This window comes from Limanda limanda, chromosome 20, assembly GCF_963576545.1.
Source record: "Limanda limanda chromosome 20, fLimLim1.1, whole genome shotgun sequence".
Lineage (NCBI taxonomy): Eukaryota > Metazoa > Chordata > Actinopteri > Pleuronectiformes > Pleuronectidae > Limanda > Limanda limanda.
In genome coordinates this window covers 18,245,582-18,270,710 of record NC_083655.1, presented here as the reverse complement: position 1 = coordinate 18,270,710, position 25,129 = coordinate 18,245,582, and the positions used below count along the sequence as shown (strand labels likewise).

The 25,129-nt window shown below is 45.3% G+C and overlaps 1 protein-coding gene across 1 annotated transcript in view; it reads right to left on the bottom strand.

Moving 5' to 3' along the window:
* zeb1b (zinc finger E-box binding homeobox 1b) overlaps window positions 1-25,129 on the bottom strand; it is a 49,294-nt gene that overhangs the window by 7,372 nt on the left and 16,793 nt on the right. Inside the window, exons 2-5 of the mRNA XM_061093893.1 lie at window positions 7,643-7,798; window positions 2,281-2,442; window positions 971-1,173; window positions 278-383 (exon numbers count right to left, since the gene is read on the bottom strand). Coding sequence (XP_060949876.1) covers window positions 278-383; window positions 971-1,173; window positions 2,281-2,442; window positions 7,643-7,798 — 627 coding nt within the window. The remainder of the gene's footprint in view (window positions 1-277; window positions 384-970; window positions 1,174-2,280; window positions 2,443-7,642; window positions 7,799-25,129) is intronic.

Sequence of the window (25,129 nt, the reverse complement as noted above, 5' to 3'; positions counted from 1 at the left end):
TGTCCCATAATGCAAAAAGAAACACAATTATTGCACATTAAGGAAGAGCACACAGTGGACTGAAACACAATAAAGGATATGTAATACAGGGAATTGGCTCAAACATAAATAAAATATAAATGCAATTTCAATTGAGACAGACATTTCTGTGGCCAGGAGAGACTCACCGTAGAGACATGTACACTAGACCTGCTCAAGTGCACGGACACGCCCATTTACACACACACACACAAACAGACACACAACGCTGCCATCGTGACATGGGTTGTCCACTCACCGCTGTGGATGCGTAGGTGCTCCTTCAGATGATGCTTGTATTTAAATGCTTTGCCACATTCAGTGCACTTGAATTTACGATTGCCGCCCGACGGCGTGATGTGTCTCTGTCAGACGAGGGGGGAGAGGGGTCACTCAGTGAGATACACAATGAAAACACAACCTTTGAACTGCCACTAATTCATGTCACAATGTCATTAATCAATCGAGGGCAAAAGTTCATGTTTATTTATCATGTTTGGAAGAAGCAGGACCAGGCTTCCATGTCAGGTTGCATAATTTAGAATCACTCCGTCATGATTAGTGTAGTACGACAAAGTAGAGTGCTACTGAAGTGAATCACAAGTCATCTAATCTGAAAATGATAATTGTAAGTGTAGACTGATCCTTATAAATAATAACACTTAAATATTAAACTCCTGCTTGGTTTCAGTCAATCTTTTAAAATATTCATGTTCATGTGTACACTTTGTTATTAGTAGTAGAAGTAAAAGTACCAGAGTAGTTGAATGTTCTTAAAAGAGGATTCATCTGGCTGCATTAAGTATTTAAATCAAATGTTCCCTTACAACTTTAAACACTGAGAGCAGAATACAAATTAAATCATTTAAGGTTACAAGATAACACGATTTGTCTGTCTATCCAGTGATTGTATCATTTGTATCCAGACATGAGTAAAGTGTTGAGTTTGTACCTGATCCCGTCCGCCCTTGTGGACTGTCATGTGCCTCTCCAGCTGCGCCCGGTAAGCGAAGCTGTAGCTGCACTCGGGGCAGTTGAAGCTCTCCTCTGTCTTCTCGTGCCGGTACTTGATGTGCTCCTTCAGGGAGCTGTAACGCTTGTAGCCGCGAGTGCAGTACGGGCAGGTGAGCAGCTGAGAGAAGGAATCAGGAGTTCCTGGATGGGGGGGGGGAGAAAAAAAAAGAAGAGATTGTAACGACATGTGCGAGAAGGAAGTGGGGAGGAGAGGAAAGGGTTAAAGACACATGGTCAACAGGCAGGGCTCTTTGATGTTCCACATGGGCTGCTGGAGCAGTAACGCTCCTGTGTGATTTCACCAATCACTGAAAGTTCCTCCCTCTCAGGTAAACAGCACCCAGGTACCCAGACAGATAGAGGCTGATTTCTGATCCATTTAACACCCCCCAGTCTTAAAGGACTGCAGTTTATTTATGATTTTGTCCTCCTTGCTTAGCAATAACAGCTTTCACACCTGAGATTCCACCATCCGATTGCCTATTGCACATTGGACGTGTTTCGAATAAAAAAACACCCACGTATGTTAGGAAAAGTGAGCTGGGTAAACAACTTCCACCTGTCTGGATCCACGCTGGTGAACAGAGGGTCTGAGTCGCACGGCTCCCACACAGGTAAAGCATTAGTGTGTTAACAGGTGATGTATTAAGTTCTCCTGTGGGACAGGTGAGGGCCTCGGGATGGGAATGCACACACATTACTGGCCAGGTAGCCGTGAGTCACAACTCGCACAGACGTGACAAATTTACTCAGGTGTTACTGTTTCTCTTCCTTCCCCCCCTTTCCTCCTCCCCTCCCTCTCTTTTTTCCAGCCGTCTGCGGTCGCAGGTAAAAGGCAAAAGCCCGGGAGCCATAAAGGGCCCAGTGTGCTGCACTTAACAAATTGCAGAGGGTGTAATGAAGTTGGAAAGTGGCGTTAATGGGATGGAGTTAACACCTGAGGTGAGACAGGGAGCAGGTAGAGCCGTCTCCAGGGGGCGTAATTACTGGGTAGGTGCAGTTATAGCGTGACGGCTCATTGACTGTGAGTTCATGGGTGGAAGTACTGGTGTGTTTGAAGAAGTAGGATATTGAAACAAGGCGGTAATGCCCCTTGGCATCGGTTGCTAACCGCCAGTAAGCCAAAAGAAGAAGAAGAAGGAGTAGTGGTGGGTAATTTTAGTGTGATTTATGGACACAACACTGCTTGTGTACACTAACAAACCAATTAATGAAAAGATCAAACAAAATTATGATTTTTTTTTTTACCGTTCTCATCGTGGATGCTGGCATCAGGCGTGCCCTGTCGTTGCGGCTCATCCTCCGGGGCTTCTGGGTAGATGACGGCTGTGTCTCCTTGCTGGAGCATCTCCTCCATCAGGGCGTCAGTGCTCACATTGTCCTCTCCATCCGACACACAATCCTCCTTCACTGTGAGACAAAAAACACACACTGATTAGAGTCGGGCCTGCAAAAAGGTATTATCGATTACTCTTTTATTACATGACTTGCACGCTCTCTCGCCATTGTTGCAAGCTCTGCATATGAAACTGTAACCTTTGTGTTTGAAATGCGATAATCCAATAATGTCACAGTGAGTGTCATTATAGCTGAACCGGATCTTCCAGTCCAAGCCCTCGGTCAGGACATGTTCACCAGCATGGAATGGGGCATGTGGCACGGGGAGAAATAAAGTGAACGCTGCTGTTCATAATAGGATGAGAAAACTAATTAGCATCAAAGGCCACGGGCGACTGTACGAGCATCAAGCTCTTTGTAAGAACTGAATGGCAAGCCGCTATTCACAGTGTTAGGTAAGGTACTTGTTGACACTGGGGCTGATAATTAGGTGATGAATCTTGTCCTGCTGTATTGTGGCTGATAGATATCGCACAGGAAAGGATGCACACACATGTTAACAAACACACACTCTGGCCTTCAGACTCCTCAAATCCAAGCAAATGAGAACCTGCATGTGGGAGCACAGAAGCACGCCTAGCTAACGTCTAACGAGTACTAATTACCAGGCAGCATTTGTAGGATGTGTAACCTGAGGACGACGTTCAGGATGAAATGAAAGCTTCCTTTCCCTCCCTCCGTCTTTGCTCACCCATCGTTTCCTGATGTGGCGGCCGGAAACCAGGTATAGTGTGTCTGCGATTCAACCGAGCATCATTCCTCTACGGATATGTTAGTGTGCCTGCGTGTATCATTACAGGGAATACTGTGGAGGTGTGTAGAAGGCAGATGTTTTATGGATTGATTTAAGGGCTCCCAGTGCAAGTGGAGATTTGAGGATTGTGTTTTGTGAATTGTGTGCTTTGAAAGACCAGAGCCAGCTGCGTTTTCCGCGGGGATGGGAACAGGTGTAGCGCCTCATGACTCACGGACACACAAGCGAATGCCAGTAGTGTTACGTACAGCCCTGCTCCGGCTTCCTCTGGTGCACCTTAATAACGCCAGGAAACAATAGGAGAGCAGTCATTTGTTGCTATGGTTATTAAAGACCATTCATAGAAACCTCCCGCCCTGACAAAAACACATAAGAGATAATCCAGAGAAAGAGGTTGTCTGCTGCAGAATGTGTGTGTGTGTGTGTGTGTGTGTCAAGCAGGAGCCAACAGCAGGTGCTGAGAAAGTCAGAATGAGGAATTCTCATCCCACAGTGGAGGGTCAGGAACACATTAAGTGCTGCTAACCCCGACATATCACACAGCTTTTCTCCCACGACCTCAACCGCATAAATTAAACACCCCTAGACATGTTTGCCACATTTTTATTACCTGGAAATAAATAACCCACCATTCTACAAAACAACCTTATTTGAGTTTGTTTTTTGTAGGTGGATTTCAAAAAATGATACGACTCTATGTGGCAGCCACTATTCCGACTATTCGGTAAATTATAAAATACACCTACCCGAAAGTGCTGATCTGACTGTGTTTAGTTCCCATCCGCTGCTCAAAGGCAGCATCCAAACACACAAACACACCTCCAGGCAACTAAATGTTGACCAAGTGTGTGAAGTGGAGTCCCAGTTGAGGGCCTGTGGTGCAAACGTATGACAAGCTGTTGTTTTCTCTCAGTCTGTGTGTGTGTGTGTGTGTGTGTCTGTGTGTTTCTGTGTGTAGTTGGCTCTCCCGTCCTTTTGTTTTCGTGCAGAGCGAGGCTGGAGGGGTTCACAGCCTCTCTGGGGCGGCTCTGTGTTATCAGGCTGCTCCCCTGACATGAAACATCACACAGGCCATTTATGTGCTGAGTCAGGGATGTGAATGCACCACTGCACAAGTGGAAAGCCCCCCCCCCCCCCCCCCCCCCCAGAGCTCCGGCCCCGCGAGGCTGCAGAGGGACATTCTGTTATAGTTCGGAAAATCTAAAAGAACTATCACAACCTGACTACAGTTTGTCTTAGAACAAAATAAGCAGACCACCTACTCTCTCCTCTTTCCCACACTCCTTTTCTCATCATTCTCTGCAACATGATACAACGCTATCCCATGATGCATTTCCTGGCCTGGCTCACCTCTGCCCCCACTGCTTCCTGTGGTCGTGCATCCAGACCAGACCCAAGCGATTCTATCTGGGATGGGGAGAGACTGTCACTGATAAGGATTTTCACAAACCGCTGAAAAAATTCCACCATCGCTAGTAAAGACGTTAAACCGAAAGGAGATAAGTGAATGACAAGACAAATGTAGGATGATCTGCTCCACCTTGTGCAATGAAACATTTCTGCTTAGTCTCCACTTGCTTTTCTGCCCAGCTCTCTGAAAAGGGGGTCTCAGTTTTAACATCACATAATGACATATAGCACACAGGAATGTAGGTGTTCCTGTGTGTTCTACGGAACATAGTGTCAGGCCAGCCGGGAGGAAAGAGTAAGTGTCATCGCGCCTGAAAGCCTTGTAACATCACTGCTGGTGGGAATTATGCAGTGCTGCATGAGTGCCCATCAAACACTCTCAGAATCCATCTTCTTGCCGCCTTAGGCTGTAGTTTCATGCAGATAAACCTAGTCTTTGTCACTAAGTGCCCTAGCAACCTCATGATATCCAAGCTCTCCAACTTCACCCTGCCTATTCTCTGAGATGTAATCATGCTCTACAACTTATCAAATGTAGAGGCCCTCCCAAGTTAACTCTCTCTCTTCACCTTCTTCTCCCTGGAGTAAGTCGGCCTGTTCTTACAGGAGAGCAGGCTGCGGTGTACTGCACCAGCACTGCGCTGCTCCACTGCCACATAATCATTTAAGAGTGAATGAGTAATGACAGCTAGCAGGGGGCCCATGATACCTTATAATCAAGAGGAATGATTCAGAACAAGAGACACAGTGAGAGAGAGAGAGAATGGTAGTGTAAAAAAACGAGAAGGATTGCAGGGAAAGAAAGAAGGCAAAGTGCTGAAAAAAAGGCTGTTTGGCTTTGGAGTGCAGCAGTCCCAGGAGACGGGGTGTCAAGGCTTTAATTTGAAGCAAACTGGGCTACACTGAAGAGAAGATTAGTGGGTGGTGGTCATCTTTCAAGGCTGAACCAGAGACTTCTCAGTTCTCAGGAGTGAAACCAGCAAAGGGAGGGATGAAGGGATGAGAGATGAGAGAAGTGTGTTTGTTTAAAGGACTGTGGCTTTCGGCATGTTTCATCAGACCGATCCAGAGTGACAGCATAGATGTTGCTTGATGTATGAGATGAGGGCTAGAGAGGTGTGTGTGTGTGTGTGTGTGTGTGTGTGTTTGTGTGTGTGTGTGTGTGTGTGTGTGTGTGTGTGTGTGTACTTGCATGTGTTTGCGTGTGCACATGAGTGAAGGCAAAAGAAAATATGCCTGATCAGGCAGAACTGTGGAGCAGAGCCAGCTTGCTGAGCTGTTACAGTGTAACTTATGTTTTTGAAGTGCTTAATGTTCACGGGCCCCGGCCAAAACCAATGACATTATTCTTCCCACAACTTTCCCTTTAAAAATAGAGGTGCGGCTTGAGAGCAGTGATGAAAATGACGGAATAGACAGGGGAATAGGTGGCAGGTCTGAAAACCATGCAACTGAGCTGAAACTGAGGTTAACTCATGGAAGAGGAATTTCTAAAAAGTCCCTCCCTAGATTATGTTGATAGGTTGCTAGACCTTTTTGCAAAGGCTCACTTGGCCAATTGCTAAATCAACGCTCCCCCTCAGTGTCACCCATGAGAAATTCAGTCAAAATCTGCAAGATGCAACACTCCACAATAAATATTCCTGTGATTGAAAATCACGTCAACGTGTCTAATTGCATATGGGCCTGTCACATTGTTGCACATACTGTACTTGGCACAGAGCCGAAGCTAGCAGCCTCACAAGTCCACTGAAGCATATTTATAAACACACACGCAGTATCAGGTCAGGAGCACAGCATGGAAGCCTTGGACCCAGCTTGAAACAGCAACATCCTTCAGCACCTGTAATTGTTGTTTGGAGGAGTCTGTGTCTGCGTATGTGTGCCTGCGTGTGTGTCAGCCCTTCCTGTGGACGTCAGCTGCCTGTGATGTCACTTCCTCATGGTTTGAGGTAAAAAGAAGTTCACTGAGGCGCCTCCAATGCCCACCAGTGCCGTAAACCTCTCCACCGGCTCTGTGCTCGCAAGGCTGTTCTCTGTGCTTGAAGGTCTCTCCCTCTGTTGGCATTGTCTTTGTATAATATCATGCTTCCTGCCTCGGTTAGAAATCCACCACATGTAGTACCTGCTTCCTCACACTCTGTGTTTCACAATGAGACAAAGCCTGGTACTTAATGGTGTACAGATGTCATTGAGACATTTTTTAACTTAGCCCCACATCACGTCATCTGAGGCCAAAATGAGAATAAAGACAATTGATATGTAACATAAAGATAAAGAGGTGGAGGACATATTTGCTTTTATGTGCTAGATCGATCAGTTACTACGGTTCTTATTCTGAGGGGGTAGGAGTAGCTATCATGTTCACACTTTATCGGCCTTGTGATGGCAGGACTGACAGTGAAAGGAGATAACTGTCATAAAAACACATGTTAAGATGCCATCTTTCAAGATGACACTTGAAATCATTTAAGCGTTAAATCTACAAGTGTAGTTTTGGTGACGCAGCATGCAGGAGGCAGGACGTAAGGTATAACTTCAGCTGTTTAAAAAACATCGAAACATCGTCAGTATCTTCTATTGGTCTTTTTCATGCTGAGATATTTGTATTCTTTTTGTTTTTTTCACTTGCCTCTGTCGTTGTTAGAAACGTCATCAACACACTCACTCGCTCGCAGTGAATCCTGTGGAGAATCTTATGCAGTTTTCTTATATGGGCTCACTGGAACATTATCCAGGGTTTTTACTCTGAGGAAACTTCAGACACTGTCCGCAGCAACTGACTGGGGAATTTGCGTTGTCACATAAATCCCTTCTGGATACTTTCAGGAGATTATCCGAGTCCAGTGCATGTCTGACAGCAGCTATGACGTTTCTTTTACAGTGTTTAGTGCTGTTGTCCCCTATCGTCATACTGAACTTTTCCACAATGCAGAAAAGTGGAACATGTTTCAGAACATTGTTGGTGGTGACTGTGAAGGGGGTGATGTGTGTTTGCATGATGCAGCGCGGATGTGCGATAATAATAATGCGGCCTATGAGTCTCACCTCGGTCCCAGCAGTGGTCCCTGGGGAGCTCATCATCTGGCAGGGTGCTGTCGCAGTCGGCCCCGTCCGCCAGGCTACTTTCCTCCTCCACAATCTGCAGCTTGTCCTCATCATCCGATTCTGAGCCCGCCGCCACCAGATTACCGTAGTTAGTCACTGTGCAAAGGGAACAAGGGGGACAGAGGTTAGAAGGACTTGTCTGATTGTGTCAACTCTTTAATTAGTCTTAAATGGAGAGTGAACGGGCGACACGCTTTTAGTATTTCTATCCTTTAATAAAGATAATGGGAGGGGTACTGTGTGAGCTCCTTGATTATGAGTACTGAATGTGAAAGGCCATGAGTCGTAGAGGTTAAATATACAGTAAATGTCAAAACTATTAGAGGGAATGGTTGGAGGAAGAGGGTGTAGTTAGCTTGAAACACCAATTAAATAGATCATGGCCCAACTTCAGTTGATTAGATTAAACTTAAATGACCCTGTGGGGAAAGTGGGTTGTTAAAGTGGGAGCAAATAAGACGGCTCGGGGAGTGAATAGGGGGCTAATAAAAAGTAATGCAAACGGTAATTATTGACGCTTTAATGTTTATAAAATTATGCAAATGGGAACCAAAGAAGGATTTTAATCTACGGTAAAAACAAGAGTAAAAAGGAGAGAACAAATCCCCAGACCCAAATTTCCACCCAGATGTAAAGTATTGAGTAAAGCCAGTGATAACAAGTTAATGCCTTTGAATCCATACTCTGTAAACAAGTCAAACTCGTTCCAATGAAAATACTACTTTTCTTGCCAATCGACATATCAACTTCACCACCTGATGACATAAATATGAACTTTATTATAAAAAAAAAAAAAAAAATTCAGCTCCAAATACAAAATGATTACAGAGGGACTGACGCACAGACATACTGATCACTGCGTCCCCCTGTGTTATACGCCAGGGGAAACCAAGCTCTTGAACAACACGCTCTGTGTTGCAGAGAAACAGAGAAAATTCACACTTGAGACACTTGCGGACACGCAGACAGTACCAGTGTGAGATCATTAGATTGCAGGCAGAAGTGGTGTGTGTGCTGTGTGGGAGTCGGCGTGACCTGGCCGGTTGTGTTATGGGCTGGAGGAGCCAGGAGACACAGAGACAGCCAACCTACAGAGAGGGTTATTACGGGGAGTAAATTTTCCTGACCGACTGTCTTCATCAGATGTGTGTGTGTGTCTCTGTGTGCCTGTGTGTGTGTGTGTGTGTGTGTGTGTGTGTGTGTGTGTGTGCCTGTGTGTGTGTGTGTGTTCCTGTGTCTTCTCATTTCCACCCTGTTCCCCCGTCTCTCAATTCCACCTGTGTTACTTCCACCCACTCTTCTTCCATTTTCTCTCTCTACCATCCATCCCTCTGTTCCGCTGAGAGAGATACAGATCCTCTCGGAGGCCAAATCAATTCTCCTGTGAGAGCAGCCCAGTCAGCAGAGGGCCCGGACTGCAGCACTGAAACTACCTCTCAGGCTACTTCATCTCACATCACACACACACACACACACACACACACACACACACACACACACACACACACACACACACACACACACACACACACGGCACTCACACATATGCACACACACCAACTGCATTCACTCGCTGAATATGCCGTGCCAGTACAAAGCATCTGAAATTTTTTTTCAATCTCTCTACCTTCCCCTCACCCCAACCCCACTCGCCCACCTCCTTCTGAAGTGGCTGCTAATATTCTTCTCTGGAGAATCGTGATCCTGTGTTCCAATCAATGAGAATTGTTTTGTCGAGGTCTCTCCCTTTCCCTCTGCATTGTGCGGGTCACTACAACCGGTTGGTCTTCACACAGACCCGAAGACAAGCAGAGTTCAGGCTGAGGGGGAGGCAGGAGGAAGGAGGTGTGGGGGCGGAGGGATGAAAGGTGGTGGAGGAGGAGGAGGAGGAGGGAGAAGCTCTCTTATTTGGCGAGTCGCTCGTAGGGTCAACTCCGCTGTGCTGCAGCTGCAAAATCCTATCGGGGTTCATCAGGAGAGCTTTTTCATTCACAACCTCTTTCCTCTCTTTGAACTATTTCTCACTCCACAATTCTTTATCTTAACCATGATGTGGTGGTGCCACGGCATTGTAGTTTTTGAGATGACGCACATCAAGTGTACCTGGCGTACCTCCACACTACATGTTATAGTTTAAAAATGATTAGCCCTGAGAGTCACAAAGATGGGATCCCATTCAGATAAACAGCTAAACTGTTAAACGATTAAAGTAATATAACATTGCAAGGCAGTATACATTTCATTCTTGCTTGTCTCCCTTACACCACCTCTATTTCCCTATTCCCACCTTTCTTTTCTGTCAGAGCCACTGTGCCAGGTGATATATTGTCCGTTCAGCAGCCCAACAAGGGTGCAACTCTTCATTCTCACACAGGAGGTACTTCAGGACAGGTCTGAGAGTCTGTTTAGGGCCACAGCCACTCAGGTGTGGAGCTGAGGTCAGCGATTACAAAGGCAACACTCTCCACGGACGGTGTCAAGAGAAAATGATCAACCATAAAGCTGTGGAGAGAAAATCGATGCGCGGTGTGCCCAGACAGGAGGTGGCAACGGAGAGCGGGATAATATAAACGGGAGCTGCAAAGTACAGCAAATAGGGTGAGAGAACGAGTAAAAAGGATGGAGGGTGGTGCGGGGAGCGACAAGAGATGGCCTTCCTGTGCCAAATGGTTGGCGGTGATGAAACAAAAGTGTGTGTTCCAACAGGAGATGTAACACCTAGCATCAACAAAGGCTGCAGTCCCTTCTGGCTGACCGGCTGAGCGTTTGGACAGCTGGCCTCATTAGCGCTAGCATGTTAGCACACAACAGGAGGACGACTCCTACGCATCTGAGAGAGAAAGCATTGCTAGGTGGAGGAGGTGAAGCGCTTACTTCTAAAAGTTTGCTTTCCTACATAGGTTGCAGGGAGCTGAGCACTTGTAGCCTCAAAATACTGTATCATGTCTTGATTTTAGTTACCCATGTTTCTAATCCTGAAAGAATTATTGATGCTTGGAAACAAGCTGGCAAGCAAGCACTTAAATATGCCTGCTGCGGACAGGGTTGTGTTGTTGTGACACCTGCCATGTTGTATCAATTACTAGCAAAGGAATGGGTGACTGGGTGGGTTACTCCCAAAACAGACCCAACATTATCCTGTTGGAGGGGGGTCATTTTGTAGGCTCCGTCCTGTAATTGTGTCAACTTGTTGACACTTATTTTAGACCCGTGCTGTTTGATCTTGGCCTGATTGATTTGATTGAATAAAAGACATTTCAGCAATTTAAAAAAACTTTAACTGAACTTTTCCGACACCAGATTGCCTGTTTTGTGCTCTCCTACACTGAGACGTGCCAGCCAGGAATGGCAGTATCTCAACCTCTGTGGGAGGGAGCTATCTCTGTGCTTGGAGGCCCTCAAGGTGTGAGTGACTGGTTTAATAACTGAACATTGGATGGGGACAAGGACACATATGTAAAGCCAGCATGTGAAAAAACATATTAGCATCTGAAGCAAGCTTTTATCTCGATTCCTGTAAGGACATCTGTGTGGGACTCAGGACCTATACATCTTGGGTGCAAAACTTCCACACCACACCAGAACATGTAGGTGGTATGTGTGGAATGTACAACCAAAACACTTTTTCTCTGAGTTTGTCTCTTTAAGAGACAGATCAAAAGGATGGGCTCTCCCTGCTACAAATTGTAATCAACTAACTAACACATATTCCAGATCTGCTGTTATTCGTTTTGTGATAAGACAGATTGACTCAGCATGAGCAGCAGCAACTCTTTGTCTGTCCTTCTACCTCTCTTGTGTCTCTATATTTATCCTTGGTACAAGGCTCCCTCATTGAGGTACGCCACTTATCTCATGCGGAGCTTGGAGCCAGGCAGGCCCTGGTGAAACTACCACAGGCATCCTCAAAGAGTACAGACCCTGCCGTCACAGAGTCTGCCCTTGCGGCTCTGCAATGCCATTTTCTCAGGGAAGCCAACCACTACAAAAAAAAACCAGCTTGAACCAAAGTAAAACAAAGCTGTGCCATTCAAAACCTCAAGTATGCCGTCTCAAGGTGAGGCGCCTCATTCAGCTCTGAGGTAAACGCTGCTGGTTTTGTTAAAACAACAGCCTTCCTCCCACAGAGTCAGGAAGGTCAACTCAAGTGGCAATAACAAAACAAAAGAATTGGGGATTTTTCATGGTTTGCCTGTTCGCAGGCTGCCTCCAACTTGCGAAACCATTTAGAACGGACAAAGACTGTTTGGTTCTAGCAGTTAAGACATATAAATGTGGACACAACCGTAAGGGATCACACGCTCAGTTAACTGTTGAGGGCACAATGGGTCCAGAGGGTCTGTTTCCTATCCTTGCTTAGTGGCTAACGCACAGTCTGTCCATTAGAAGTGTCTGCAAACAATACCATAACAGGCCAGTCGCATTTAGGAATATGTCATATCCTCCACAGATACACAGCACAACATTTAGCTCCACAAACAACATCAAATGACTCTTACTCATGAGGATGGGAGGCCAAAAAAGCACACCCACTGGACATACTGTAGACTTGAGGTAAAAAAATAAAATTGCACCTAGCAGTCCTAAGAATTAGTCCCTTTATTTGCAGTTTGTGTAAAATGTTCTATTAATAGATTAGGGCTGCAAATTCAACAATAAAATAACAATACAGGCATAATGCAGACAATTGGTTGATTATTTCATCAAAAGCAAAGCTCTTCAACAACCTGTGGAGCACAGCTCTTCACAGGAACCATTTCAGAGGTGAGCTGGAAGACAATGGGCTCTTGTCTTTCTAATGATGCTGATCAAGGTTTTAGCATGTGAGCTAATAGGCCTCTGCGGGTCACTCATCTCCCATCTGATGAGCACTTTCCATGATAACACTATTGCTAATGGGGACTATTGTTCTGGTAATCTGCATGATGACACTTGGAAGTGTAAAGGAAGTCGTGGGTGTCATTGAGTGTTAGGGAAAAGCAAAAAAGAGACTTAACTGCACCGCAGAGATTGTGGATTGCTCCTTTTCCAAAAAGAAAATTACTAAACCTTGCCTGTTACATGCTTTTCTTATATGGGCACGGGTTAGACCTAATATTGAAACAAAATGACAGCCTGATAATAGACTGTATTTCTAGTCAAAGGTTGTTCCAGGTACAAATGATAGTAGCAGGCAATAGTGTTTCTCTCCGGGGGTAATGAGCATGGTGATGAGCCACACACATTCTGTTACACCGGGTGTCCTCTGAGTGTTGCTGCTTCTGGCTCCTCTCAGCTCTTCTAAATAAGGCCAGGTGGGCTGGTAGGGACCGGCGGGTGTGATCACACCACATACACACACAAACACGCACACACAGAGCAATGCCTTGGCCACCGAGTATACACTAGTCACCCATGTTTATGTTGGAGGTGAGACAGCCCATCCAAGATAATAACTCTGGTACACCTAAGTGAGAGTGAAGAGTGTGTACGTGTGTCCTGTATACAAAGTTGTAAAAAGGCATGCTTAGTATGTAGACGGCTTTCAATCATTTTAAGGGGGGCGTGACCATGGCTGTGTATCCATCACAGAGCAAAACATTCCCCTAAGACAAAACGTTCTAAAGGACGGAGGCAACCCAACAAAGCCTCCACCAACACATGCTACCTACTTAGAGTATCTCTGGACCCTCGGCCTCCATCAGTGAGGAGGCCTGCTCCAGCTCTCGAACACTCAGCAGGCCTCTAGTGAGAGAATGCCCACCCATCACACTGAGCTGGATATGTACAATTTAGGCAGGCAACAGAAGGTGGGGTAGAGGTGGGTGAGTAGGGGAAGACTAAAACAAGAGAGGAAACATCTGCTGTTGATTCTGTTAAGACCAGAAAACCTGCAGTCACGCTTATGGCAACACCTCCCTCCTGCTCTCTCGTTTAGCTCTCTGCTCAAATTTTTATGCTTTTTACGGTTCATCGGTCACAGTGTGTTTTCCGCCTTGTTTCTGTCAGTGGACTATCAGCTATTAGACCTCTAAAACAAAACCGTGTTCACATCCTAAGTCCATACGATTAGGTCTGGAAAGTTGTCTGTTTGGGATGCGTCCTCACCTACCATGGCAAGGTGTGGCGCCTGGGTAGAGCGTAAATGAACGACAGAAACGACATCACAATGTCCACTCACTATCCAGCTTAGACATTGCACATGGTAATGGTCTGTTTAATGTCCTGTTCAAGAGATTTGACATTTAATTGGAAACATACAGTTCCTACGGGTGACCTTTACTGACGTTAGGGTGTACATGTGTGAAAGCAACTCAAACAATACCACACAATAAACTCCTACCATGTATTTGGCTTGATATTTTCCCTGGTGACTGCACTACAAATGACCTCGAACACAGACCCAACACCAAAACAGCAATACAAATATTTATGCCTGGCAGGAAGGCATTCGCTTCACACCTGGGTAAAAAGTTGTTTCCCTTCTGTCTCAAGTGAGGAGCAACACCTCTGTATCACCAGGCAGCCAACCAAACACAAACTGGCTAATGTTACATTAGCCTCCGTCAAGACTCGTTGGAGTGTTGCAGGCAAAATGAAATGTCCCTGCCACCTCTGCTGTCAGACTCCATTCAGGCTGCAGCTACCGACTGATGGGTTGTGAAAGCTGCACAGTGGAATAATGGTCTTCTTCCCTTTGATTTTGCCAGTTTGTGTCTAGGACTGACATTTTTAGGGGAGGCTCTTTGAGGATATTATTAGAGCAACTGACTAAAGGTATTCAGCCTGTGTAAATGTAGCTGGTTACATCAGCAGCATCGAACTTCATTAGATGGCTTGGTTACTCTGTATCCAACCGCTGCAACGCTAATGATGGGAACACGACTGGGTCAGCAGATACTGTCTGAGCACCGTGAAATTCATCCACTCATGCATTAAGGCCGCACGACAGGCGAATGCATCGAGTGGTGTTCTAATCATTTATGATCAACAAGAGGCAGGCCAAACAGTTGAGCCTGTTCTATGTGTTGTCAGACAACAGAGTCCAATTTCACAGCTTGATCCAAACGCTGTCACAGATACACATGGGTCAGATGGCTCAGCACTTCCAAGTTATGCCTAACACGCCTGAAATGCTACCATTTGTTCCAGTTACTTATGCATGGTTTTATCTGTGAGGGATCATTTAAAATGTTATGTTGGGATCATGAATAGGTTTTATTTTTGGTATATTAACTATGAGCAAATATACAGTAATTGCAAAACATATCAAATCCATCATTTGTTCTTATCTGAGCATATTTTCAATCTAATATGATTCAATCATTTTCTACAATTTAACCATATCATAGAATGGCCTAGCTTTGAGTTTTACTTTCCACACAGCAGGGCTGTGGCCTAACAGCTGAGCTGGGGCACACTGAGGTGTGTGTTTAAATATATGCAATGAGCAATAACGGTGTTATCCAACCTGCTTGAGTAGTGCAGGTCTATATTAGGTTAGTGTAGCACAGGGCTGTTGCATTTTAGGAGCAGGTGACTGGACATTCCTGCCTGTATTAGGCCTGACAGTTTACTGTGGGGGAGTACAGAGCAAGGAGAATTACACTGGCCTATGAAGAGGGAGGGACACATACTGCAAAACAATTCTCCCACTGGAAAATCTTATTAGATCTTGTGTACCTGTAAGTGTACCTTAGCACAGACTAGCATCAGTAAACCCACATCAGTTTACTGAACAGTGAAACATGTTACTCATCAGTTCCCAACTCTAGTCGAGACTGTGTTTGTTATGTTGATTAAAACAAAGATTGCCAGTCAGCAGCAAGGGATGTGTGCGCACAATCACAAAATGTTCAGGAAAGGTACACAGAGAGGAATGGTGGCCGGGTGGGAGGAGAGGAACCGCTAATGGCTTAAAAAGACAAAGCTGGCCTGTCACAAACGATGCTCATCTGAACTGATGGCTGCCCCAGGGAGGGAGTGTCACAAACTGTCAGACTGACTGAGAGAGAAAGAGTCAGAGAGAGCACAGAGGAGAAGTGGAGGCTGGGAAAAGGAGTCATAAAAGGTTGAGGCAAGGGTGGAAAAGTGAGTGAATAATAAAAACTGAATAGACGTAAAGGGAGTGAGAGCAGAGAAGAAAGACAAACTAAAGAAGGGAGGGTAATGGACAACATTAGTGTGTGTGCATTCTGTGGTTGCCTGCACTTCAGTAAAGGTCAGGTGTTGAATCTGTGGCTCTTCTTGACAGATGTCTCATTGAGGGGACAGGCCATCGGGGACAGGCTGTACACACACACACACACACACACACACACACAGACACACTTTGTACCCACTTGTATACAAATACACAGACAGTACAGAGTCCAGAAGTAATCCAAAAGGGCTTCTTTTGTTTTTTTCTCATTTGGTTACATCAAATTTGTACAACAGTTGCATTTACAGCATCGCAATCAGCAGTTCAGCACACCTCAGTGAGGCCGTGCTCTGAGATCCATGGTGACAACCGGCTACGGCTTCACTAATTCTGACACTAACATGAAAAAGTGCAGCGAGAGATCTCTTTTGTCAAAAATCCTGCTCTTTGTGGCATTTTGACAACAGCTGACCACACTCTCATTTCTCCAGAATGTCAGCTCTGTCACAAGACTCCCGAGGCCAAATGTCCTGGACGACCCCTCTCACACACACACATAATCAAACACACTGCCCCAGGCTATTGCTCAGATGTCACAGTGGTTTCTTGTTATTCATGTGAAGCGGGGAGGAGAAAGGGGTTAATGCCGTAAACGTACATCTACAAAAAGCCCTTTTGTCATTCCCCCCCTCCCCTCACCTTATCGTCCTTTCCTCTCCCCAGGGCAGAGTGGCCTTTTCCCCTTGTGATCAGGAAGGGTTGCCCCCCCCCCCTGCTCCCCACTACACGAGCCTCCAGGGCGGCCAGAACTGAAGAGCAGTCAACCAGCACTGCTCACACCATTACCCTGCTGTTAAATGACCATGAGGGTGGACTACAGACAGCGTGTCACATGGACAGTTACGGACATCTGTCATGCTAAACCAGGCGAGAGCGACACGGCCCATGTATGTGTGTGTGTGTGTGTATAGACCAATCATAACATTAAAACCCGTTATCTTTGTTTTAATCCCGTGGCGGATCGGCATGTGTTGCAAGGCCTCACTGTGGATGAGGGGGTCAAATTAGTCCACCGCCTCCCAGCTCTATACTGGGACTGAACCTAATATAACTACATGTAAACTTTGGTTTGTGGAGCAGGGGCGGACAAATGAAATATCGCAAATCGAGTAAGCACCATTGTTAATGTACCCTCTCAACATCGCGCTGATTGGTGAAATGGCTGAGGCAGCAGGTAAATGCAGGTCGTCAAGTATTGATGTATTGACGGGCCCTTTTTTGTCCATTACACCCAGAGGTGCTGGAGCGGTGCGTGGGCGTGTGTCTGGTTGCCACTAACCCAAGAGACCATTAGTCCGCTGTGTCAGAATTTGAAGGGGCGTATCGACAGGCCAGCTGGGGGGATCGATGTGTGCAGATCTCTCACTCCCCTCTGCCATCTACAGTAATGGGCCTACAGTGAGTCAAACAGTGCTGCTGTGGGACTCTTATGTACCCGGTTATATCACCTCACTTAGTATATTCCAGTATTGGACTATACTCACTCAGGGATTTCTTTCTATGTTCTTCTACTCATGTGAAGTCATGTCACATGAGTGTGTACTTGGTGAATTATAGTGTTTGTGTTGTATGTAGCCAGGTGCTATGCTAATATCTGTTTCTGTTTTTTCGCCTAAACTTATCTACACATGTATTAACAATGTGTATTACTTTGCTTCAGTTTGCTGCCATGAGAATTCCCCTGTTCAAGCCCCCTGGAGGGTTTTTAGGCAGTTCAACTTCACAGTCACTCGCAGCTTACATACTGCATCTTTATATGTGTAAACAAAGACTCAAAACAAAATGAAACCATAAACAGCAGAAAAATTAGCTGTTGCTTTTGAGCGAGGAAACGGAACAAAAGTAGGTCAACCAGAGTGAGACTGAGTGCGTTGCAATTGTGGGACTAATGCAACTGCCAGCCAAACAACGCTGTTTCTTTCTGATGGCATGCAAGCTCCATACAGCTGTCTTGTCCCTAATTCAGCTTCGTCATGTTCTTACCCACTGGTCAGATGCTAGCTTCATCCTTTAGCCTCTGGGGGTAGCGACTAAGACCAGGGCTTTTCTCGTACGCAAAAAGGGTGGGGAGCTCTATTACCCAAGCACACTGCAATCATTGGACTGCACTCTCGGGACTATCCCATGTGATGTCAGCCATGATGTGAAGTCATTCAACAGGGAACAGCCAGATGTTTTCTGGGATAGACTCACATACACCCAAGTAGAAATGCAGGAACACAGTGTCTGATAGAAGCAAAAACTACAACTATAATCATAATGGCTGTCTATCAGAGGATCTCTTCAATTACTTTCTGTTTAACAAGTGACCTGTCCTTGTGACCTCGGTTGTTTTATGAGTTTTATTACACAACGCCACTCCCCTAGGGACGTCCATGGAGCAATGACTTCCTCCAGGAAGGCCGCATTCATAGGGATTCAGTGATTTGCTAAAAAAAACACAGGCAAAGCTTTTCCAAGGACACCCAATAGATCTAACCCGTGCTTGAGGGCAGCAAACATCAGGGCTGATATCACCATTTGCAGTTTGTGACCTGAGCATAGAACAACTCACCAGAGCTTTACAGATACTGCCCGAGCAAAGATTGTCTGAGGGAAAGCAAGCTTGGATAGAAGAGGAGCTTGTGCTTAGTATTTTCCGACACTGACAGTATCTGAACTGGGTCATCAGAGATATGTTTTGCTCTTGTGAGCTCCCTGCAGTTCAGGGGGAATTCCACTGGGCAGCGCGTGACCCTGCACACTGACCTTCCTGTTCAACCATGGAGATGAGCTCTGTAGCCGAGAGGAAGAGGAAAGAAAGACAGTTCTGTCCAAGGACTAGCACTTCTTGTCACACCACTGACATGAGTGTGGCTTGTGCTGATGGCTTGTGTTAGAGCCGCCTGTGTGTTTATGTGTGTGTGTGTGTGTGTGTGTGTGTGTGTGTGTGTGTGTGTGTGTGTGTGTGTATGTGTTGCTCTGCTCTGGTGTACAGCTGTTGTCAGACAGATCAGTGATAACACACTGGCTTTTAATAAACTCAGCAGGAGTGTGTATGTGTTAGTACCTTAGAGTGTGTGTGTGTGTGTGGCTTGCTGAAAGGTCCTGGGCGTGTGATTGATGGGAGCTTTAGCACAGTAAACACATGCACACACACATTGGATGTGGGTGGAGAGAGGGGTGGTCATATGCAGCAATGCTCAGCTAATATTATTCATGCCGTGTTCATCTGTATGAGCTGAGCCCACCGTTGCTCATATTGATGAGCAGGGCGGCGTGTACTAGTCACTTTATTTACATGGCAACAAACACACACAGGAAGGGACATTAATGAAGCCCCTGTGAGACTAGCAGCACAGAATTGAGGTAATTTAGAGCATGTGGGCTGCTTTTCTTCTGCGTTCCTTCTTGTGTTCTGCACTTCTCCTATTTGTTTTTAGGGCGACGGGGTGATTCAGAGAAAAGGTCGGGAGAGGGTGGCTGAGGAGGAGAGAACTGAGGGAGAGAGTGAGCAGGGAGGAGGAGAGGTTATTTTGGAGTCTCTAAACTGTAATCACCACCTACAGCTGCTTCCTCCCAGGTGCCCCGACTGGACATGAACAGAGAGAGAGGGAGGGAGAAGTAAAGAAGCGAGAAGAGAAAGAGAAACTGTATCTCCACATCAACGTGAGATACTCATGGAGTCGATGTACTAGCATTTTTCCTGTTTAAAATTAAGCCACAATTTCCATCTGTCACTTGATTACTAAACCACACTCGTAATATCTTTTCCACAGCAGTCATGTGTAACCTGCTCATGTCTTTTCTCGCAAACAAGGGGAAGTTTTATCTTGAGAGAAGGAGGAAGTTGAGGAGGCCATCAGAGAGCTGACAGGACACTTCCAGTACCTGCCAGAGGAGACAGGATGGTGACTCCTTTAGAGGAAGCTAGACTGGCTGTGTGTCATGCCAGACAGCATGTGACTTGCGCAAAAAACAGCAGATGACCAACAGGTGAGACCAGATGACCAGCAGGGATTGATCTATGTGGCAACCTGGTCCACACGTTACGTTAATCATTTACTCCCACAGCATATATTTGACTGAAAATAAATGAATTAGTATGTGGAGTACATCACACACTGTAACAGAGGTACAGAGCAAATGTATAGTATATTAATTCCACAGTGCAGTAATGCCATGGAAGTCTGTGTCTCTGTCAGTATTGGCAGATTTACACAGTGAATTGCAGAATAACTGCAATTAAATGTGATCTGTAAAATTACCTTTTAGATTACTGAAAGTAATATTTAACATATAACGTTTGTATTGGACCCGTTTTACATTATCATTGCATGGAACTGTGAATGAATATGGCATGGCAACACAACCTAAATTAGTTAAAATCCTGAGGTCTGTCTAATGGTAATGTTTAGTCTTACAAAAAGGACGAAGACCTAATTTATCCTTGACCTATTTTAACAGCATAAATAAAAAATATCTGGATTCACAGTTCAATACAACACTTTCCTTTTCACTTTGCAACAGATTTTCTTAAAATAAAAATATCATCATACAACGCAGTTTTTAGCTTCTCTTTTTTCCTACAGCATCGAATTGGTGAAAAGGATATTAACAACAATAATGTAAATCTGCATCGGCTGGCTAGCACACCAAAAGTCCCAGTCATTAAAGTGGGCATAAACATTGGATAGAAAAATGAGCAAAAAATATAGACAATATTAATGTTGAATTGCCTGGTTTGTATTTTGCTAACTAGATGACAATTTGACAAGCAAATGTTAAACTACAACTACTTTACATTTCAGAGTGAATAATAAAGGTAATCCCTTTATGTAATCCAAGAATTTCAAGAATTTCCTTAGCACTTCCCTACTACTCCTCAATGCTGAACTAGGTCAATCTGATAACCTAACACTGTTATTTCATTAGCTCACACATCCCACGACCACGTAATGAACTAATGAGGGCGGACTTATATACAAGCTGCCTTATTGTCCAATCAAAACAAGCAGTAACCTGTCTTCCTGTTCTGATACGGAGGAGCAAACGTCACCAGCTCATCATAACACAAGATGTATTCTACAAAACAACAGTACATGAACACATAAAGTACTACAAATGTACAACTACTAATTTTCCACAGTGCCTCACATCACCTATGATGCATGTTTTAGAACTCATGGCACCGTGGCACAAACACAATTATTCATCCGGCCAAAAGCTGCACCCACACAGCTATAGGTGTTGCTGTGTTAAGTGTCTGAGGCCAGAAAATACATCATACAACGGTTCACTTGCGCTATAGCAAAACTTTCCACATGTGCACCAAGCGTCTTGTCTTCAAATAAAACCCCCTCCGTATGGAGGGTTGCGGCTGCATCCCTGTAAGTCATCCATGGCAGCCTCCCATTATTGTCCAATAAAAGCAGCTGGCGCCATGTGAGCTGTACATGTCACCACCAACAGCTCCACTGTCTGCTGCATTTCCAGCAAGCACACGGTGACATGGTGGAAGCACCAACAAATATGGATTAATAATACCACTAAAGAGAATACACAACTGCTCTAGCACAGACCAGATTACAGGGTAGATAAAGAGAGATGGGGTTAGAATACCTAAAAGACAAATGAAATCAACAATGCATTCTCATGTATAATGTAGAGAAGGCCATCAGCTGAAGTGTTTAACACTGAATTGCCAGCAGAGACTGGACTAAAGGAAAATATGTAAAAAGATCAAACCTAAAGACTCATTACAATGAACAGTTTTCTGTTGTATAACAATATTTTCCGTTCTACTAAGAGAAACACGTTCTCGCACTGAAATGCCAGAGCACAGGCACACACCTCACAACACTATCAACCTATTCATGCATAAATAAAAACAACAGCTAAAAAAGAGCAACACAGAAAAACCACAGAAGGTTAATCGTGCAACTTGTCATCCTGTTAAAACCAGCGTTCCGAGCCTGGCCAAACAAACCTGGCTGATAAGCACAGCGGTGGCACCAAAGCCTACAGATTATAGATTACCATCAAATCAGTCCATGCACTGCTGCAATGGATAGGCAACTGCTTTGTTAATGAAATTAATGAAATACCCCAACCTTCCCAGCTTCCCAAGCGTGCTGTGCTAGTTGTACAGTTTGCAGCCTCTCTGGACCCGTCACTCTCCTCAGCCATCAGCCGAGGGAAATCCTGACCTTCTCCACCTGTCTGTAATGCCACTGCTCACTTTAAATGGATCCTTCCAAGCTAATTGGCTGGATTACTACTCAGGTGCTCAGCCAGCACCCCGGCCAACTCCAATTCCTATAAGACGTCAATGACCAATGTTCCAGAGGTCTCTCTGACAGATTGTACAATTTATATGAATTGATTGAGATGCAGCCTATGCAATGCTGAGAGGGTTTGGGGAGAAAGAGAAAGGGTGTGGTAGACAGTCCACAGGAAATGCTGATATTCTGACCTGCCCAGCACAACACCAGCACCACAACCCCTCCCTGCTCCCTCAAAATCCCAACAGCCGGCAGAAATTCTCACTCCTGTCCGTCTCCTTGCCGGAGTCGCTGGCGTAGCACTTTTCTGCCGTTTTCATCGGCATTCTTAACCTTTATCTCACTCCGCTCCTCCCATCGTCTGTTGTCCGCTCTTTATCTCTCCTTTATTTTCCCTTTTCACGACCAGGCTCCTCACGATGAAACAAGGTTGTAAACGTGGGAGATGGTGATATTGTTTGGTCTGTGTGTGTGTGTGTGTTTGTGTGTGTGTATGTGTACTCTACCTAAGCTTACATCCTGGGGAATATTTTTGGCACACTGCCTGCTAAATGGCACTCCTGTAGGTATGTGTGTGCTCTAAGTGACTGTGTGTAGAATTGCTTTTGTGTTTTTGTTCCTCTGTTTTTTATATGCCAAGATGATTGCCAGTTCTCTCAAATGAGGAATTCGTGGATTTTACCACCATTTTTATTCCACTTTGAAAAACCAGCATGGGAACGAATTTAATAAACATGAAAACAATTACAAATGTAGACTTATTGGATGACAGGATTCTGAATTCAATACAGAGCAGGTTGAGTGCTCACTGTTAGAGTTCTGTGTGCAACAACACCTATACATCCGCACTGTTGTGTCTTCATATAGCATCGTTCATGCTGTCCGTCTCACATGTATCAGGAGAGACCCTGCATGCATATTTCATTCACACCCACCCATTAGTTATGTATGGGGGACTAGGTAGGTACACTTGCGCTGCAGCCGTTTGTCTTTCTAATGGAGGGGGAAACAGCAGCAGCTACAGGGAGAGAACAACTCTCATGCTCCTTTAATGGGAATGAATAAAGGATGAGTCGAAGCTCAGACACCAGGTTAAGATGCTGTTTAGCACCTCTGGCCCAGCGCCCAGTGTTCAAGGCAGGGATGGAAGGGAGGGAGTGATGATAGAGAGAGAGGATAAAGAAGACATCAGGTAGAATAGCAGGGCGGACTGTTGAGCTAGCAAGTTTTGGAATAGATTTGTAGTCTGAAGTATCATGTCAATGTTTCCTACTAGGCAGTCTCGCATCATCTAATGTGCTCAACCATAGCTTTATAATGATTCAACTTTTTTCACAATTCTCATTATAGCATAAAAGATCTGAAAACGTAGGTCTAAGAAGATGACCCGTAACCAAACGTATAGAATTCCGAAGCTGTTGGGGTTATTTTCTACACAGAAAATTCCAGCAAACTAGGTAGGGACTCTGAGAAAGCAGAGAAAGCTACTTGTTGACACTGAGTCTGGTTCCAAACGCCTCTGCAGACCTCTTCTCTTTGATCCACCTTAGAAGAAAATGAAAGGCGCTAGAAGAAAGGAAAAAAGCAAAGCAGGGAGGAGCAGGGACCTGGGAGGAGGGATGAAAAGAAGTGCCTTTGACAAAGTCCTGCTAACTTCAGGCATTGAGGTTGAGAAGGGACTGCCAGGCCAGCTCATCTTAATCAACTACTCTGTCGAAACCATTGGTCGCCAGTGCGGATTAAGAAAGCAGAACCCACTGTGGGAACGGCAATGGTGCCAGTCTGCTTCCTCAGACAGAGCCGTAATGGCTGCCACCTGCCCTGGGTTATAGCAACCAGAAAGACCTCATGGCAGCAGCCGGCAGCACCTGTGCTCAACAGTCACGTCACCACATCAAAACAAGCCTGAAGGATTACATGTCTACTTGGGGTGGAGCTGAAGGGCGCCACAGAACAAGCCACAGATGGAAAGGTGCTTTTCAAGATGCATGAACTGGGACCAGTGGAAAGAAGACTATAGGTTCAGTAGGCCAACAACAAAACTTATCTTTAGCTGTGTACCGTCAGTGTCGATGGCTTTTCAAGAGCTAACCAAACACATACAAGATGATGGAGATACACAGCAGTACAATAAGTGATTTTACTCTTTTTCCACACCGAAAAACCTGCAGAGCAGTGTGAACACTTTTAAGCTTTCAAAGTCCAGAGAGTATTTGAGGAGCTGTGGGTGATGGCTGGTGCCATGTGACATGGTGTGAGTGCATCTTATTTTAGAGTGAGAGGTTGAGATAAGGTGTTAAAAGGAGGGGAGGGAGAGGAATGCTGAGCTGTCCTTGTGAGCCTCGATGTAATCTCCCCTCCCAGGTTAAATTCTTTGATTACAGCTGCTGCCAACTAATGGTCAAAGAAAATGCGCTTTATGGCATTTGTCCTGATCCAGACCATTTAACCTCAGATGTACTCCATATCAAACTGCAAATATCTACCCTGTAATGTCTGCCCTTCTGTCTGAGTGATCCTGTCACCTCTAAAAGCACTCTCTCTTTCTCTGTCCTCCCTGTCTTGTCTCTCCTCTCTCTCTATCTGTGCCCCACGCAGCAGTTTATTTAGCTGCCATGTTTACATTCCTGTTCAGTCAGCCTCTCCCAGGGGAGGATGACTGGATCTGAGCACTGTGGCTGAGCCTCTCTCTCTCTCTCTCTCTCTCTCTCTCTCTCTCTCTCTCTCTCTCTCTCTCTCTCTCTCTCTCTCTCTCTCTCTCTCTCTCTCTCTCTCACTCTCGTGCGCTCTCTCTCTCGCTCTGTCAGTTAGACGACAGCTACAACAGAAAGTAGTGACTGACACATACAGGCGTACAGTATAGACTTTGGGCTCTCTGCTCAGGCTAACAAAAGCTAATGTACATGTAAATGTCAAAATAAGCTGGTTTCAATAAAGTGCACGTATGCAAGATGAGAAACTTATGAAATCACCAGTACAGCA